Source organism: Hypanus sabinus, chromosome 30 (assembly GCF_030144855.1).
Source record: "Hypanus sabinus isolate sHypSab1 chromosome 30, sHypSab1.hap1, whole genome shotgun sequence".
Classification (NCBI taxonomy): Eukaryota; Metazoa; Chordata; class Chondrichthyes; order Myliobatiformes; family Dasyatidae; genus Hypanus; species Hypanus sabinus.
Window position 1 is genome coordinate 1,803,451 of NC_082735.1, and position 19,538 is coordinate 1,822,988.

A 19,538-nucleotide genomic window follows, 5' to 3' on the forward strand; every position below is an offset into this window, starting at 1 on the left:
TGATATTTTTAGTTGCTTTCTGTTGGTTTTTAAAAGCTTCCCAATCTCTTAACTTCTCACTAGGTTTTTCTGTATTATATGCCATCTGTTTGGCTTTTATGTTGACTTTGATTTCCCTTGTCAGTCACGGTTACATCATCTTGCCTTTTGTGGTGAACTACATATACCTGTCTGGTCACGCCCCCTGCTGACTGCTCCTGTGGCTCCTCGCCTGTATAAAGGCGATCAAGGCCTGAGCCCGGCCTCTCAGTCTCCAGGATGTAGTATGGTGGTCACTCACTGCTTGTTCCTTCTTCCAGTCAATAAAAGCCGATATCTCACCTTTATGTCTCAGAGTGAGTTATTGATGGTGCATCACCTTTAGAATACTTCTTCTTTGGTATGTATCTGTGCTGCACCTTCCAAATTGCCCCACAAACACCAGCCATTGCTACTCTGCTGTCATCCCTGCTAGTGTTCCTTTCCAATCAATTTCCACCACCTCCTCTTTTCTGCCTCTGTAATTCTCTTCACTGTAATACTGAAACAATTGAATTTAGCTTCTCTTTCTCAAATTGTGGGGTGAATTCAATTATATCATGATCACTGGCTCCTTAGGGTTCCTTTTCCTTAAGTTCTCTAATCAATGCTTGTTCATTGCACTACACCAAACCCAGAATAGCTAATCCCCTTGTGGGTTCAACTATGAGCTGCTCTAAAAAGCCATATCACAGGCAGTCTACAAATTCCCCCTCTTGGGATTTAGCATGAACTTGATTTTCCCCAACTACCTGCATATTGAAATCCCCCATGACGATAGCAACTTTGTCCATTTGACACGTGTTTTCTGTCTCCTATTGTAATTGGTAGACCACATCTTTGCTACTGTTCGAAGGTTTATATATAACTTCTATCAGAGTCAACTCTCCTGCAGTTTCTTGGCTCTATCCACAGTGATTCTACATATTCCGATACTATATCATCTCTTTCTAAATATTTGATTCATTTTATGCCAACAGAGCCATCCACCCCTCTGCCTACCTGCCTGTCTTTTTGATACAATGTGTATATTAGACCTTGAGCTCCCAGCTTCTTTCTGTCACGATTCTGTGATGCCCACAATGTCATACATGCCAATCTGTAACTACCATATTCATCTACTATATTCCATAAACTGAGTGCATTCAAACATAACACCTTCAGTCCTGTATTCATCATCCTTAGTGATTTTGTCCTCCTTTTACAATGCAAATCACAGCCCTTGCAAGCACTTACACTAACATTCTGCAATTGAGGCAAATATCCTTAAACATTCTTATGCCCAATCTGGATGAAACACAGGTTAATCCTAACATCCTGAATGTTTTTACCACACAAATACAACTCATAATATTTATCTGTCATTTGTCATTTTCTGGAAAACTGAAAAAAAAGAATGAAACAACAGCAATCCTGTTGAGAACAATGCTGTTCCCAACTACTGAAAGACTAATGAAGGACAGTGAGGCACATGGAGAAAAGTCATGCAGAAGTAGAGAGAAAGTGCATATTTCACACATACAGCAACTAAGGACAAATTCAAGGCTGCATCACTACAGCTATGAAACAACTGCTCCATCTGTGAGACAACCACTCTACCTGCAGTGCCAACATGCCACCAATTCCATTTAAGCACATTATTAACTGGCATCTTATAATGATTTTCAAGGTTCTTGCTTGGTCTATATCATGTTTTTTAATTATTGAAATAAAGGACACAGGTGTAGCATGAACTAATTTGCTCAAGGAATTCAGTACGTGAAGCAGCATCTGAAGGAGAAGAGAAATTGTCAGTAATTTGGGTTTGAAACCTTGCATCAGGGTAGATGGAGAGATGGCAGTAGAAAGTGAAGAGGAGTGGTGAGACAGGAGTTAGAAGTAATTGGAGGAATGAAGAAAGGTGAAAGTTGATAGGCAGTGTTGGATCTAATTTTTAATTTTAATTGTCATTTTCTTTGAAGATTAACAGTCAACTACCTTGGTCCATTTCAAATAGTCTTTATACACATAACAATTTATATGCCACTAGTGGCTATACAATGTATAATTCTGGAAACTTTGTTCTTTCATTGAGTGATTAGTATTTTCTCATTTGTTAACTTACCATGGTATTAATTAAGTATTTTCTTATTTTTATCCATGGAATTTTCTTACCTTTTGGTATAAAAGTAGCTGTTTTATTCAAGGTACCATCGACTTTTCTTCAAGTAGTAAGACCCCCTGTCACTTCTTCTGACCTCTATCAACTCTTAACAAAATAATTGTGAAGCAAAAGTTTATGCCTTGTTCCTCACCTCCAAAACAACTTGGATTTAAGCACCAGAATCTAACAGCAGGTTCCATAAGACAGAGGAGCAGAACTAGGCCATTCATACCATTGGACTGCTCTGCTATTCCATAATAGTTGATTCCGGATCCCACTCAGCCCATTATACCTTCTTCTCACCATATCCTTTGATGCACTGACCAATCAGGAAACCATCAACTTCTGCCTTAAATATACACACAGACTTCACCTCCACCACAGTCGCTGGTAGAGTATTCCAGAAATTCACTACTGTCTGGCAAAAAAAATCCTCCTCGCCTCTATACTAAAAGGTCGCCCCTCAATTTTGAGGCTGTGCCCTCTATTTCTGGATACCGCACCATAGGAAACATCCTTTCCACATCCACCCTATCTTCTCTGGACTCTCTCCAGTGACAATACATCCTTTCTGAGATATGGGACCCAAAACCGTTGACAGTACTCCAAGTGCGGCCTGACTTGTGTCTTATAAATGCTCAGCATTATCTCCTTGCTTTTATATTCGATTCCCCTTGAAATAAATGCCAACATTGCATTTGCCTTCCTTAGAACATATACAAGATACTAAGAGGAATAGATAGAGTGGATAGCCAGTGCCTCTTCCCCAGGGTACCACTGCTCAGTACAAGAGGACATGGCTTCAAGGTAAGGGGTGGAAAGTTCAAAGGGGATATTAGAGGAAGGTTTTTTACTCAGAGAGTGGTTGGTGCATGGAATGCACTGCCTGAGTCAGTGGTGGAGGCAGATACACTAGTGAAATTTAGAGACTACTAGACAGGTATATGGAGGAATTTAAGGTGGAGGGTTATATGGGGGGCAGTGTTTAACAATTGGCACAACATTGTGGGCCGAAGGGCCTGTACTGTGCTGTACTATTCTATGTTCTTTGTTACGTCTGATGCTTGAATTTTCTCCTCATTTAGATAATAGTCAACAGTTTTGTTTCTTTTACCCAAAAGGCCCACTTTATTCCCACTTGCTGCCTCCTGCCTGTCGACCATTCCTCTATCCATGCCACTATCTTTCCTGTAACGCCATAGGATTTTATCTTATTAAGCAGCCTCATGTATGGCACCTTATCAAATACCTTCTGAAAATCCAAGTAAATGACATCCACTGCCTCTCCTTTGTCTACTCTGCTTGTTACTTCCTCAAAGAACTCTTTAATAGACTTATTTGACAAGATTTCCTTTACAGAAACCATGCTGACTTTGACTTATTTTAGCATTAGTCTCCAAGTATCCCAAAACCTCATCCTGAATAATGGACTGCAACACTTTCCAACCACTGAGATTAGGCCAACGGGCTAATTTCCTTTCTTTTGTCTTCATCCCTTCTTAAAGTGAGGAGTGACATTTGCAATTTTCCAGCCCTCTGGAACCATGTCAGAATCAAGTGATTCTCAAGTGAAGATGAGCAGCCAGAGGCTGATTTGCACTTTGACACTAATGATGTAGGTAGAAAGGGGAAGAGGCTCTGCACAGTGCATTTAAGGAGTTAGAAAAAGGGCTGAAGCGCAGGACTCCTGATTACTCCCAGTGTCACATGCTAGACAGGGCAGGAATAGGATAATAGTAGAGATGAATGAATGGTTGAGGAACTGGTACAGGGGGCAGGATTTCAGGTTCTTGGATAATTGGAAGTTTTTCCGAAGCAGGGTTGACCTGTACAAGAGGGGCAGTTTACATCTGATCTGGAGGTGAGACAATATCCTGGCTGAGAGGTTTGCTTGTGTTACTCGGAAGGGTTTAAATTAATTTGGCACCAGGTCAGAAAGTGGAGGGCTGGATTGGAAAGTAAATGTTAAAAATAGACAGAAGCAAAGTGATAGATATAATGGAACATAGTTAACTGCTAGGAGTATTATGCATTATACTGATGAACCTAGAGCATGATCAGTATATGGAATTATGATATGGTGGCCATTACAGAGACTTGCTTGGTTGAGGAACAGGAATGGTGCTTAATGTTCCAGGATTTTCAAGTTTTAGAAAAGATAGAGAGGCAAAAGAGGTGGGAGTTGCATGATTAATCAGGGATTAATCTGGCTAGATGGGAGATGCCAGAGAGTAGTGGTGGATAATTGTTTATCGGGATGGAGGCCGGTGACTAGCGGGGTGCCTCAGGGATCTGTTTTGGGCCCAATGTTGTTTGTAATATACATAAGTGATTTGGATGATGGGGTGGTAAATTGGATTAGTAAGTATGCCGATGATACTAAGGTAGGAGGTGTTGTGGATAAGGAGGTGGGTTTTCAAAGCTTGCAGGGAGATTTATGCCGGCTAGAAGAATGGGCTGAACGTTGGCAGATGGAGTTTAATGCTGAGAAGTGTGAGGTTCTACATTTTGGCAGGAATAATCCAAATCGAACATACAGGGTAAATGGTAGGGCATTGAGGAATGCAGAGGAACAGAGAGATCTGGGAATAACAGTGCATAGTTCCCTGAAGGTGGAGTCTCATGTAGATAGGGTGGTGAAGAAGGCTTTTGGAACGCTGGCCTTTATAAATCAGAGCATTGAGTACAGAAGTTGGGATGTAATGTTAAAATTGTACAAGGCATTGGTAAGGCCAAATTTAGAATATTGTGTGCAGTTCTGGTCACCGAATTATAGGAAAGATATCAATAAATTAGAGAGAGTGCAGAGACGATTTACTAGGATGTTACCTGGGTTTCAGCACTTAAGTTACAGAGAAAAGTTGAACAAGTTAGGTCTCTATTCATTGGAGCATAGAAGGTTGAGGGGGGATTTGATCGAGGTATTTAAAATTTTGAGAGGGATAGATAGAGTTGACGTGAATAGGCTGTTTCCATTGAGAGTAGGGGAGATTCAAACGAGAGGACATGATTTGAGAGTTAGGGGGCAGAAGTTTAAGGGAAACACGAGGGGGTATTTCTTTACTCAGAGAGTGATAGCTGTGTGGAATGAGCTTCCTGTAGAAGTAGTAGAGGCCAGTTCAGTTGTGTCATTTAAGGTAAAATTGGATAGGTATATGGACAGGAAAGGAGTGGAGGGTTATGGGCTGAGTGCGGGTAGGTGGGACTAGGTGAGATTAAGAGTTCAGCACGGTCTAGGAGGGCTGAGATGGCCTGTTTCTGTGCTGTGATTGTTATATGGTTATATGGTTGTTATATAGCTGTACTCAGAGGGGACATAATGAAGGGCTTGTCCACTGAGTCTATATGGGTAGAACTCAAAACTAGTAAGGGTGCAATCCCTCTGATGGGATCCCTAATAGCGGAATAAATGGCAAATCCTGGCAATTCTGGAATGTTTCTCACGCTCTGCGCCTTGGCTGAACAGAGGAGGACTTTTAGTAATAGGCTAACACAACTGCACTGCTCCAAAGAGCGCTCGATGAGGTAATTTCTACCCTTGGCCATTAGGCTCTATAACAAGTTGACCCCTCCTTGTAGTCTATTTGAGGTAACTTATTTTTTATTCTTTCTTACTTTTCCTCCAATATTTGTACATCTGTACACTTGGAACATTACTGTGACAATATAATTTGTTTTTGGATCAATAAAGTATCTGTCTATCTATCTATTAAAGAACAGATATGCAGGCGGTTTCAGAAAAGATGTGGAAAAAATAGGGTCGTTGTCATGGGGGATTTTAATTTCGCTAATATAAACTGGGATATTCTGAGTGCAAGAGGTTTACATGGGACAAACTTGTTAGGTACTTTCAGAATTTGTTAGGAGGGTTTCTTAAACCAATATGTAGATAGCTCAACAAGAGGAAAGGCTGTACTAGCCATGTGTTGTGTAATCAGCCTGGTCAGCTGACCAACATTTCAGTGGGTGAACATTTAGGGAACAGTGACCACAACTCCTGAAGCTTTAAGATTGCTATAGATAAGGATAAGTTATGGACGAGTACAGAAGAGCATTAAATTGGAGCAGGGCAAATCATGAGAGCATTACACAGGGAGAAGGGAGAGGTAATTGGGAACAGTTGTTTTCGGGCAAAACCATCCGACATGTGGAAAGTGTTTCAAAACCAACTACACACGGTACAGGACAGATCATTACCAAAGAGAAGTAATCATAACATGGTTGTATTCTAGACTGAGGGCAAACACTTTGGGTCATAGTCAGTATCCTCAACTTCATTAAGGGCGAACAATATAAAGTTAGTATTATCCATCGTAAACTAGGAAAACAGGCTCAGATCAGTGGCTGAGCAGTGACAGATATTTATGCGGCTCTTTCACAATACTTAGCACAAATTTATCCAATTGGTAAGCAGGTGTCAATGAGGAAGATGAACAACATAGTTAATAATCTAGAAAACAGAGGGCTTCAGAGATGAGACTTCCACTGGACTGGTCAAACTCAAGGTATAAGCTTCAGATCGATGAGTGACACCAGCAGGTAAAGAGAGCAAAGTGATCAGTGCAGGGTTCCCCCCGAGGCTATTCTGCACGTTAACAGACACCCCTCTCTGGCTACTATTGAGGGGCTGTCGCTTCACTGGCTCTAAATGTCAGAGGGAAGGAGTGCAATCATTCAGGATGCAGGCTATAGAAGACCCGAGTGAGGGAAACAGTCTGGAGATTCTGTGGCTATAGAAGAGTCACTAGGATGGTGTGTTGCCTACTGTGTGGCAAGGTCAAGGATGTCTCTGAGCAGCTGCAAAATTTTGTGGGGGAGGGGTTGGGGGTGAAGAGAGGTCATTGTACACATTGGTAAAAACAACATAAGTAGACAAAGGTTGAGGTTTTGCAGAACGAGAATAGGGAGTTAGGCAAGAAATTAAAAGGCAGAACTTTGAAGGTAAGTGATCTCCAGATTACTCACAGTACTTCTGAGTCCAGGAACAGAGAGATGAATGTGCTGTTGAAGAGCTGGTGCAGGGGATAGGGGCTCAGGCTCTTGGATCATTGATCACTTCTGGGATAGAGATGACCCGTACAAGAGGGACAGCTTGCACTTGAAACAGAGGGTGACCTGCATCCAAGGCCCTTTAAGGAAGTGGCTGAAGTTATAGTTGAGCTATCAGTTAGAGTCAGAGTCATTAAGCACTACAGCACAGGAACAGGCCATTCAGCCCACAAACAACACACACAAAGTGCTAGAGGAACTTAGCAGGCCAGGAGCATCTATGGAAAAAAATACAGTCAACGTTTTCGGATGAAACCCTTCGACTGGACTCTTGAGATGAGCTAGTTATCCTCATTAACCATTGTTCAGCCTGCTTCTTGATATCATGAATGACAAGCTAAAAGTTATTTCTCTGTGATACCTGCAAGATAACCAATCAAAGCAACCAATTAGCAGTGTTAACTTGTTGCTGTATAGGTTTGAGTAAGGAGCACAAAACAGTCCATAACTCTGCAATTCAGATTTCCACAATTCTACCAGATTTGCTGGAGAGGAATCAAATGCAAGGCTAACGTGGAGGATGTATTGAAATATTCACCATTTGAAATGTGGCCTTGCTACTAGTGAGTAAAAGGGAAAATACGGCAGATCATCTGAAGTTGGTCATTAATAAAATGCTCACCAATTGAAATGAATCTCACTAGAAACTGCATTGCCATCAATTTTATCATAAAAACTAAATCAAAGTGATGTTCTTTTGAGGTTAGAGTAAGACATAGTGTTGAGTAGAGCAGTTTTAAGGTGCTGAAAGTGATACTGATGCTGTCAGTGCAATAAAACATTTCTCATGACACTGCTGGTAAACCACAACTGATAGGGGCTAAAGTAATTTATACTGTACCTTAAAAAGAAATCGATTTAAACATGTCTTGTATGGATGGATGTCTTATTGGTTACTTATCTCATTCACTATCAGATTCCTTCTCCTTCTTCCCTTTTCTTTCAGCTATCACCTCTCAGCTCCTCACATCAATCCCCTCCCCTACCCACCACCCTCACCTGGTTTTATCTATAATTTGCCAGCCTGTACTCGTTCCCCTCTCTCCACCTTCTTCTACTGGCCTCTCCACATTTCCTTTCCAGTCCTGATGAAAGGTCTTGTCTCAAAGTGTTTATTCCATAGAAATGTTTGACCTAATAAGTTCTTAGAGCATTTTATATTTATTGCTCTGGATTTCTCGCATCTGCAGAATCCTTTGCATTTAAAATGTGAATTGAGAGTTGGTTTAGACACCAGTCATGCATCGACAATCCCTTGAGCTACTCAGGAGATTTTGGTATTATCAGTATGAAATAGATGTTTCGAGGTTTGACTGAATGCTTATTGATGTTTTCTTGATTTTTCCAAGTATGCTGTTATTTAAAGAACCATCTCAGCCATGTGATAACTGAATTGATAATGAAGCATTGTGTTGATATTTGCAAAGTGTCTTAGTGCTACATTAATGTTTTGAGGATCTCAGCAGTGCACTAATATTTTTAACTGTTTCCTTGCTAATTATTAATATTTGGAACAATGTTGCAAGTATGTTGACTTCAAGGGCTTAATCCTTACAGTTTCCTGTGTTACGTACTCGTGACATGACAGTGGTACCCTTGTCACGTGACTGGGGTTGAAGCTATACTGGACTTGAGCTAATGGTCTTGTGATGGTGGAGTGACGTCATTTTCCCACCAGTAGAGATCATGTGACAGATTTTTTTTTACAGGTTATAAAAGGAAGACCCCACCCTGTGAGGAGGGGCAGTTCGTGGCTGGATTTGCCATGTTGACTTCATGCCACTACGTGATTTAATGTGATGACGCAGTTTAGTTGAAAGATGAAGTTTTATCTAATGCCTAAAGTTTAAAAGGTCATTGCCAGCAGTTTCTTTACAATACTGCTAGTTTGAGAATCAGTGGAGAGTGAAGATTGGAGTTCGGGAGTTAAAGATCGAGGAGAATTGATTTACGACGGTGAAACGGGTTCGACCTTATTTAGAAGGAATTCGTTGACTGTTCACGTGTTAATCTCTGCGGGATAGCAGAAGATTGAGGACAGTGTGATAAAGGAAAGGTCAGTGCCTTTAAGCCGTTTCGTTTCGTAAATACTTCGTGGGAAAAGTTCGACGTCGGGGATCGAAGCAAAACGACATGACAGAGAATTTAAATCATCTTATAAAGTCTCTCCTTTTAAATGAACTGTGAGCATTTCGAACTTTTGGCAATACTACTCCAAAAGAACTGTTTTTGCAACATCGCTTTAAGAACTGTTTGAGCTGCCGCACAGCAGCTGATTTCCGGTTACGTTAGTGTTTGTTTACTTTTGGGGGGTTTGTTTTCAGTGTTTAATAAAAGTGTTGTTTGTTATATAAACCCTTGCCTAATTCATATATTTATTGTTGCCTGAATACGTAACACCTGATGAGCTTACAGGAGTCCTTGCTATATGCTGACATTTGGGCTCCTGTCTCAGAAAATACTGGTACACGCCCGAAGAACATAACCTGATCAGGTTCCCTCCCAACAGGGAGTGATGAATCTGAATCAGAATCAGTATCAGAATTAGGTTTAATATCACCGGCATATAACATGATACTTACTGTTCTATGGCAGTTGCAGTAATAATTTTATGCATTGCACTGTACTGCTGCTGTAGTAAAAACAAACTTCATGAGATATGTGAGTGATGACAAACTTGTTCCTGATATGGGTCTCTAGTGTGGACTGAAAGTGGAAAGGGGGCAGGGAGAAGAGAATCATGGTTGGGAAAAAGGGAAGGCATAGGATAAGAAGTGGGAAGCACCAGAGAGACATTTTGTAATGAACAATAAACCAATTTTTTGGGAATTAAATGACCTTGCCTAGTGTTTCAAGGCTACATGTGTCTGCACCCACACAGCCTCACCCCCACCCACTTCCCTGGCATGCCCTCTCTGCCATTCGCAACATCCTTTGCTCCCACCAGATTTACAAACTTGTTCTCTGCTCCACATTGACAAGTACTGTGCAAAAGTCCTAGGGACCCAGTAGCTATTATATTATATATATAATTTAAATTAAATAAGTAGCTCAAAAATAGTGGTAAAAGAAGTAAATGTATAGTGAGTTAATGTACATGGGACATTGTCCATTCAGAAATCTGATGGCGGAAGGGAAGATGTAGAAATGTTTATTGTGTGTGATCAGGCTCCTTCACTTCCTTAATGAGAAGAGGGCATGTCCTGAGTGATGGGGGTCCCTAGTGATGCCTGCCACCTTTCTGAGGTATCGCCTTTTGAAAATGTCCTCGATGCTGGGGAGGCTAGTGCCTATGATTAGGCTGACTGAGTTTTCAGCTTCTTGTAGCTTTTTCCAATCCTGTGCAGAGGCTCCTCTGTACCAGACAGTGACATAACCAGTTAGAATTCTCTCTTTAGTACATCTGTAAAATTTGCAAGAAACTTTGGTGACATAGCAAGTTTCCTCAAACTCTTAATGAACTATAGCCACTAATATGCTTTCTTTGTAATTACATCAATATCTTTGGCCTAGTATGTACTTGAATCTGCTTTCCACTCCTGAATCCTTGATGAGGACTAGTATGTTTCCTTGATTTCCCCTTCCTGAAGTACACAGTCAATTCCTTGGTCTACTGACACTGAGTGTAAGGTTGCCGTGTAATGTTACTCAACTCAATGTAAATGTCCTTATTTTACATACAGTAGTTGATTTTTTTTCTTTTTGTTAATGGGGTTAACAATTTAATTTGCTTGTGTTTAAACATTTTTAATCCATGAAACACAGAAAATCAAAATGTTCGATTTCAGCCACTCTAAAATGCAAAATAAGTCAACTGAGAAAATATTCAAAAATGTGCCTTGAGCATAGAGCCATAAATCAAGGCACAGACATTAAAATATTCAGATATTTCTTTCAAAGCTTCCTGTCTTTTAATATAATATGATTTCCCGGTATTAAGCCCTACTAGGCAAAATTCTGCACTATAGAACACAGCAGAAAAAATAGTTTTCCTATTTAAATGGTTTTCTTTCATTTTAATCCTAAACCATAGTCTACTATTTTCTAGATTTTAACATCTCTAGTTTGATAATAGCCTAAGGCTGTTTTCTGAGGTAATTATTTGGGAAACAAAAGTTTTATCATTTCTTCAAAGCACTTAATAGTTTTGTTTTGGCTCTCTTCATTTCAATTACAATGAAATGAGTTTGCAAGAAGAAAGCGAACGGTCTTATATCAGTGTACTGTCAAATTTACTGCTGTGACTTTGATTCCTCTTCATCCTAGGCTGGCTGTTTGGTCCACTGATGGCACATTCTAGATGCAACACACACAATATTGCTGGAGGAACTCAGCAAATTTGGTCAGTATCTATGGAGTGAAATGAACAGTCGATGTTTCTAGCTGAGACCTTTCATCAGGACTGGAAAGGAAGGAGCCAGAAACCAGAGTAAGATATGGGGAGGGGAAGGAGTATAAGTTGGCAGGTAATAGCTAACACAAGGTAGTGAGAAAGGTGGGTGAGGGAAGATAAAATTAGGAGCTGGAGGGGATAGGTGGAAAAGGTCAAAGGCTGAAGAAGGGATCTAATAGGATAGGACAACGGACCATGGAAGGAAGGAAAGGAACCACAGAGAGTGATGTGCAGGTGAGGAGAACAGAAGAGGTGAGAGTGTAACCAGAATGGGAATGTAAAATAATAGAGGGAAGAAATCATTGGAAGTTGGGGGTATTAATGTCTGAATGTTCTTGCCATCAGGTTGGAGGCTACTCCAACAGAATATGAGGTGTTGCTTGTCTAATTTGAGCTTGCCCTCATCATGGCAGTAGAGGAGGCCATGAACTGACATGTCACAATAGGAATGGGAAGTCTAATTGAAATGTGTGACCATTGTGATATCCTGCCTTTTGCAGTAAACAGATAGAACATTCCAAACAAAGTAGTCCCCAAATCAAAGGTGGGTCTCACCAAAGTAGAGGAAGCCAAACTGGGAGCATCAGATACAATCAATGACCCCAACAGACTCCTGGTGAAGGAATGACTGTTTGGGACCTGGAAAGGTGGTGAGGGAGGAGGTGTGGGGGCCAGTAATAGCACCTGTCTCGCTTTCAGGGGTAAGTGCTTGGAGGTAGGTCAACAGAGAGCAATGAATGGACAAGGGAGTCATACAGAGAGTGACCCCAATGGAAGGTAGTGGGGAAAGCGAGGAAAAGTGTGCTTAGATCCTGCTGGAAATTGCAGAAGGTGTGGAGAATAATATGCTGGATATGGAGGCTTTGGCATGGTGGGTATGGAGAAGGGGAACGCTATACGGTGGCAGAAGGATGGAGAGAGAACATATTTGCAGAAAGTGGAGGAGATGCAGGTGAAGGCAATATTTATGGTGGTGGAAGGGAAATCCTTTTTAAAAATTAAAAATCTCAGGTGTTCTAGAATGGAAAGCTGAGAAAAGACATGATAAAGACAGAGGAAATGAGAGACAGATTCTTTCAGGTCTTCAGTATGTTCAAAGGAGAATTATTTTATTATTTGAATTTTTAGTTAAGGAAACACTTGAGAAGAATGGTGTTGCATCATTGTTACCCAGAAACTGAGGTTTCTGGATGGTTTAATCAACATAATGACACCAAGAGGGAAACATTCAATAGAGCTGGATCTGAGATGCACATTTAATATCTCTGAGTGTTAAATGTAGTAGATTTAATTTGTTCCACCTTATTATCATCATACTGGGTACTGAGGCCAGATTTTGTGTGGTCTGCACCAATTGAAGTTAATTACTGCTGACTGATGTCACAGCTACCCCTACTTGCCTGCATTTGGTGATAGAGAGCTTTTTGAGCATAATGAACAGATCCTGGTAGACACAAAGGTCCATTGTGAAGTGATCATAGGAGAAGGTCAAAAGATAGGTTAATGTCAGGTAGAATGCCCAGAAATATGGATGCAGAGCCACAAAATTTAATGATGTTTTGTCAAGATCAGTAGACACATCATAGTATCGTGTAAACTTTGACATGCTTGCCTTCCTTATATCTTTGTACCATTAATAATCTCTGTTAATCAGAAATGCAATTGGTGCTCCACCACACATAACCAATAATCCGATTTTTATGTCTGTAATCCAAAGTTTATTCACGCTATTGAATTATGGAGTGTGATATTAGGCTATACACTCAGTTGACAGAATAAAAGAAGACAGGATATTGTCTGAACAGAGAGACTAGAAATGGCACCATGCAGAGGAACCTTGAATCCTTGTACATGAAAATCAGATAGTAATGTACAGATATAGCAGGTAATCAAGAATTACAAAGTAATGGGAGATATCAAGGTAAAGAGAAATCTTGCTTAAATTATCAGGATATCTATGAAACATGGAGGGTCATATTTAATTTGGTTTCCTCATTTAAGAAGATACATACACGCATTATAGACAATTCAAAGAAGGTTAAAAAGAGTTGATGAATGGAATGAAAGTGTTGTCTTTCATTGACCAGATTGTGCATTCACTCATTGAAATAATAGATGAATGAAAAACAACAGATGGAACTGAAGAGGAAAAATATCAACAGGATGTATCCCTTCATGGAGAAATCAGAAATTAGAGAGTAGAATCTATAAGGAGATATCACACTAAGATGAAGGTAAGGAGGAATTTCTTCCCTGAAAGCATCATGAACCTTAATAACACACACAAAATGCTGGTGGAACACAGCAGGCCAGGCAGCATCTATAAGGAGAATCACTGTCGACGTTTCCGGCCGAGACCCTTCATCAGGACTAATCGAAAGGAAATAAAGTAAGAGATTTGAAAGTAGTGAGGGGAGGGGGAAATATGAAATCATAAGAGAAGACCGGAGGGGGTGGGTTGAAGCTAAGAGCTGGAAAGGTGATTGGCAAAAGTGATACAGAGTTGGAGAAGGGAAAGGATCATGGGACGGGAGGCCTCGGGAGAAAGAGTGGGGGGAGGGGGAACCAGAGGGAGATGGAGAACAGGCTGAGTGATGGGCAGAGAGAGAGAAAAAAATAACAAACAACTAAATATGTCAATGATGGGGTAAGAAGTGGAGGAGGGGCATTAACAGAAGTTAGAGAAGTCAATGTTTATGCCATCAGGTTGGAGGCTACCCAGCTGGTATATAAGGTGTTGTTCCTCCAACCTGAGTTTGGATTCATTTTGACAGTAGAGGAGGCCATGGATAGACATATCAGAATGGGAATGGGATGTGGAACTAAAATGTGTGGCCAAAATATGTTACAGTCTTTTCCGAAATTATGTCCAATGGACATTACGGATAAGTTGAATTTTTAAAAATTATTTTTCACTAGTTTGTCTCCCAGTTCACACTCATCTGTTTATTTTGGTGAAGTTCTTTGTGGTTGCATCAATGTTATGATTCCAGACATTGTTCATTGTAGTTAATGCATACATTTTGATGTATGAATGATCATATCTAATTTTTGTTGCACAAAGAAATAAATGCTTATTAGGTGTAAAAAAAATCTGGAGAACAGAATTTGGAGAAGGAAGTCTGAGAATTGGAGCAGGGAGTGCGGTGGGAGCCATTTTGATTTTTTCTTCTTCTCATCGGCGAGGCGGGACTGCATAGGCGTGTGACGTTGGGCAGTGAAGCACTGAAGATTTAAAAGGAACACAGCCTTATATAGTGGGCAGCATCGTTTTGCGGGCAGCGGAGTGAGCTGGGAGCAGAGTGAAGGTTTAAGGGCTTTGGCTCAACAGACTTAGCCGGAAACAGGTGAGGCAAGGTAGGTTTAGTTTTCAATTTTTCCTGTTATTTGAGGAAAGGGGGAATTATGAGTGTGAGGGCAGCTTGTTGTTCTCTGTGTTGGATGTGGGAGGTCCTGGAGTCTCCTAGCCTCCCGGACGTCCACATCTGCGCCAGGTGCACCGAACTGCAGCTCCTGAGGGACCGAGTTAGGGAACTGGAGCTGCAGCTCGATGACCTTCGCCTGGTCAGGGAGAGTGAGGAGGTGATAGAGAGGAGTTACAGGCAAGTGGTCACACCAGGTCGATGGGAGGAAGACAAGTGGGTCACGGTTAGGAGAGAGAAGGGGAAGAGTCAGGTGCTAGACAGTACCCCAGTGGCTGTACCCCTTGACAATAAGTACTCCTGTTTGAGTACTGTTGGGAGGGACCGACTTCCTGTGGGAAGCGGCAGTGGCTGTGCCTCCGGCACAGAGTCCGGCCCTGTAGCTCAGAAGGGTAGGGAAAGGAAGAGGAAGGCAGTAGTGATAGGGGCCTCGATAGTTAGGGGGTCAAAGAGGCAATTCTGTGGACGCAGTCAGGAGACCTGGATGGTAATTTGCCTCCCTAGTGCCAGGGTCCGGGATGTTTCTGATCACGTCCAAGATATTCTGAAGTGGGAGGGTGAGGAGCCAGAGGTCGTGGTACATATAGGTACTGATGACATAGGTAGGAAAAGGGAAGAGGTCCTGAAAGGAGAATATAGGGAGCTAGGAAGGGAGTTGAGAAGAAGGACCGCAAAGGTAGTAATGTCGGGATTAATGTTGGAAAGTATTCTTAGAGATGATATATATATAATTATCTGGATAGACAGGGTCTGATTAGAAACAGTCAACATGGATTTGTCAGTGGAAGGTCATGTTTGACAAATCTTATTGAATTTTTTGAAGAGGTTACAAGGAAAGTTGATGAGGGTAAAGCAGTGGATGTTGTCTATATGGACTTCAGTAAGGCCTTTGACAAGTTTCCACATGGAAGGTTAGTTAGGAAGGTTCAATCGTTAGGCATTAATATTGAAAATTATAGTAAAATGGATTCAACAGTGGCTGGATGGGAGAGGCCAGAGAGTAGTGGTGGATAACTGTTTGTCAGTTTGGAAGCCGGTGACTAGTGGTGTACCTCAGGGATCTGCACTGGGTCCAATGTTGTTTGTTATATACAATAATGATCTGGATGATGGGGTGGTAAATGGATTAGTAAGTATGCGGATGATACTAAGATAGGTGGCGTTGTGGATAATGAAGTAGGTTTTCAAAGCTTGCAGAGAGAGTGGGCTGAAAGATGGCAGATGGAGTTTAATGCTGATAAGTGTGAGGTGCTACATTTTGGTAGGAATAATACAAATAGGACATACATGGTAAATGGTAGGGCATTGAAGAATGCAGTAGAACAGAGTGATCTAGGAATAATGGTGCATAGTTCCCTGAAGGTGGAATCTCATTTGAATAGGGTGGTGAAGAAAGCTTTTGGTATGCTGGCCTTTATAAATCAGAGCATTGAGTATAGGAGTTGGGATGTAATGTTAAAATTGTACAAGGCATTGGTGAGGCCAAATTTGGAGTATTGTGTACAGTTCTGGTCACCGAATTATAGGAAAGATGTCAACAAAATAGGGAGAGTACAGAGGAGATTTACTAGAATGTTACCTGGGTTTCAGCACCTAAGTTACAGAGAAAGGTTGAACAAGTTAGGTCTTTATTCTTTGAAGCATAGAAGGTTGAGGGAGAGACTTGATAGAGGCATTTAAAATTATGAGGGGGATAGATAGAGTTGACGTGGATAGGCTTTTTCCATTGAGAGTAGGGAAGATTCAAACAAGAGGACATGAGTTGAGAGTTAAGGGGCAAAAGTTTAGGGGTAACACAAGGGGGAATTTCTTTACTCGGGAGTGGTAGCTGTGTGGAACAAGCTTTCAGTAGAAGTGGTAGAGGCAATTTTGGTATTGTCATTTAAAGTAAAATTGGATAGGTATATGGACAGGAAAGGAATGGAGGGTTATGGACTGGGTGCAAGTAGGTGGGACTAGGTGAGAGTAAGCGTTCGGCATGGACAAGAAGGGCCGAGATGGCCTGTTTCCATGCTGTAATTGTTATATGGTTATAAGCAGGAGCAACATACAAACTGCCGGAGGAAGTCAGTGGGTTGAGCATTATTGATGGGATTAGTGTCTTCTTTCATTTCTCCCTCCCCCAACTTCCAATGTGATTTTACAGATTTCAGAATCAGGATTTCTTTATGTCTCCATTCAAGCACCAGGGAATTGTTGCAGGCAATGTCCTAGGCCAGACATCTTCACTGCTTCATTACAAATCTAACTTTCATCATAAGGTCAGAGATAAGATGTTTATAGATTCTGGCAAAATCTTCAATACGATTTGCAATCACCCTGCAAAAGAGGCAGCCCAGACCTTAGACGTTACAGGCATGGGAATGATAAATGGCTTTCAACTTCTGCACTTCACAAATATAAGGCACAGGCCATCTCCAACAAGAGAGAGCGCGACATCCTTGCCACCTATTTCTCAAAAGTAATTAGGATAAGTACAGTCCTAAAGTACAGCTTGATAAAATGAATAAACATTCATGACTTGTGGGTGTCACAATCAATCAATTTTTTTAATTGCAGTCAATAATATGTCATGAAAACTTGTTTCATCCACTGATCACTAATCTTCAGGAATCCACTGTAAACTCTTCCCCTCCAAATGATTTAGCCTCCCTGCTAGCTTACAATTTATTGAATTCAGGGTCAATATTGTCCTCCTCCAAATTACCATATGAGGAATATTCTTTCATCATGGGAATCATTCAAAAGCAAGGGAGAGGTGATTGCTGGATCATCTGCAGGATAAGGTTCAGTTGAAATCTGAGCAGATACTGATGGGATAATAGCTTTTTTGAAGGGTTGGTGACCTTGCTATCATGGGTTCAATCTAAAGAAGAAACTTGTTCTGTAAGACCAAATTTACACAAGAATATCACAAAGTATTTCACTGCTAACAGCTTATGTCTGAAACACAGTTAAGTTTGTTAAATCAGAAGGGATTGCAGAAATGTTTAGAAAACAAAATGCCACAAATACCATATGAATGAATATAAGGAATATAAAAAAATTAAGGAATAATGTAAGTTCCTTGACTTAACATATTAACTCATTTTTCCTCCAGATACTGCCTGGCCTGCTAATTCTAACATTTTATTCTGTTTCTATATCGGATTTGGAGCATCTGCAGCTCTTGGATTTTGAATGACTAATTAATCCATTTATTTATAGTTACCATGACATTGCCATATCAAAAGCCATATTGTTCCTTACATTCTAAGCACAACACAACTGTTAGATGCAGAAAGGGTGGGATGTCTTCAGCTGGTTTGAAGCAATACTCCTGCAACTAATATTTCTCCTCAGGTCAAGGTGGTAGAACCCTTATGAAAAAGAAAGGTTTCAACTCATTCAGGCATCTAAGGAAGGATCTTACTGGAAGGAACAAGGTTCCTTCACCTATAATGGCACAGTAACAACTATATTGGTTAACTATGCAAGTACCTGAAGAAGGAATTGTGAAAACTTCTTTTGGAATATAGAGTTTGTCCTCTGAATTTCTGGCCCAGTCTTTCATTCCTCTCCTTCCTTTCATCGGGAAACTGATATCACTTGATATAGCAGATATAGGTTCTCGCTGAATACTGGTCACTGAAATAGAAGATAAAACAAAATAATTGCAACAGTGAGGCTTGTTATTTTTAGCTTAACTTCAAAAACCAAATTTAACAACATTAAGTACAAATCTATGAATGGATGAACATCTTGGTAGCATCTAGTGATGGTCAAATAAGTAATCCCAATATAGAACAGGAAGGGCATTTTATTGATCTCAGGAGGACAGTGGTTGTCACACTATTAGCCATCAAATCAGGACTTCCAAATGGTGATGTCTTCTGTCAAATAAAAATAGTATTGCAAGCAGATGTTTTATTCTCATGGTCAAATGGCCTACCACAGGACTCAAGTACCAGGAACTGAATTCCAGTTAACTTGGTTTCTTCTGTGGGAAACAAGTATGTCAAACCTGGAAATTATTAGAAACATACCAGAATAGCATTTGATGGCACTTGTAGGAGAAATGGGGTATATTGATTTCTACTGAAGTAAGCAAAAGTTGGAGATCTAATCAGTTTGGGAGAGTGATACAGCTAAAACATTGATAAGGAAAGCATCTATTTATTTTTCCCAAACCCTGAGTGATTGTAAGTTATGCCATACATCTAATTTAATTCTAATATCTTATGAATAAAGCAGTCCCATATTACCACAGTACTTACCAAGATTATCTGTCACTATGAGGGCACTCTGAAACACTTTCAGCCCATGACCCACAATATGGATGAAATCTTCAACAACTTGCATTAAGCGGATTGAGCCAGGTGCAACCTATGAGAATGAATCATTGTTACTGCATTATCAGCCTCTTACATTGTTCAAAGGATTTGTCTAACCGCAAATACTGTTCAATATAACTTAATATCGATTGGAAATGAAACTTCATGGGAATGCAAAAACAAAACAACACAGGTTGGGG

The 19,538-nt window shown here is 40.6% G+C and overlaps 1 protein-coding gene across 1 annotated transcript in view; it reads right to left on the minus strand.

Moving 5' to 3' along the window:
- Positions 1–19,538, minus strand: part of LOC132383377 (adhesion G protein-coupled receptor B2-like) — a 1,046,509-nt gene that overhangs the window by 627,809 nt on the left and 399,162 nt on the right. The window contains exons 11-12 of the mRNA XM_059954264.1: positions 19,282–19,390; positions 18,506–18,652 (exon numbers count right to left, since the gene is read on the minus strand). Coding sequence (XP_059810247.1) covers positions 18,506–18,652; positions 19,282–19,390 — 256 coding nt within the window. The remainder of the gene's footprint in view (positions 1–18,505; positions 18,653–19,281; positions 19,391–19,538) is intronic.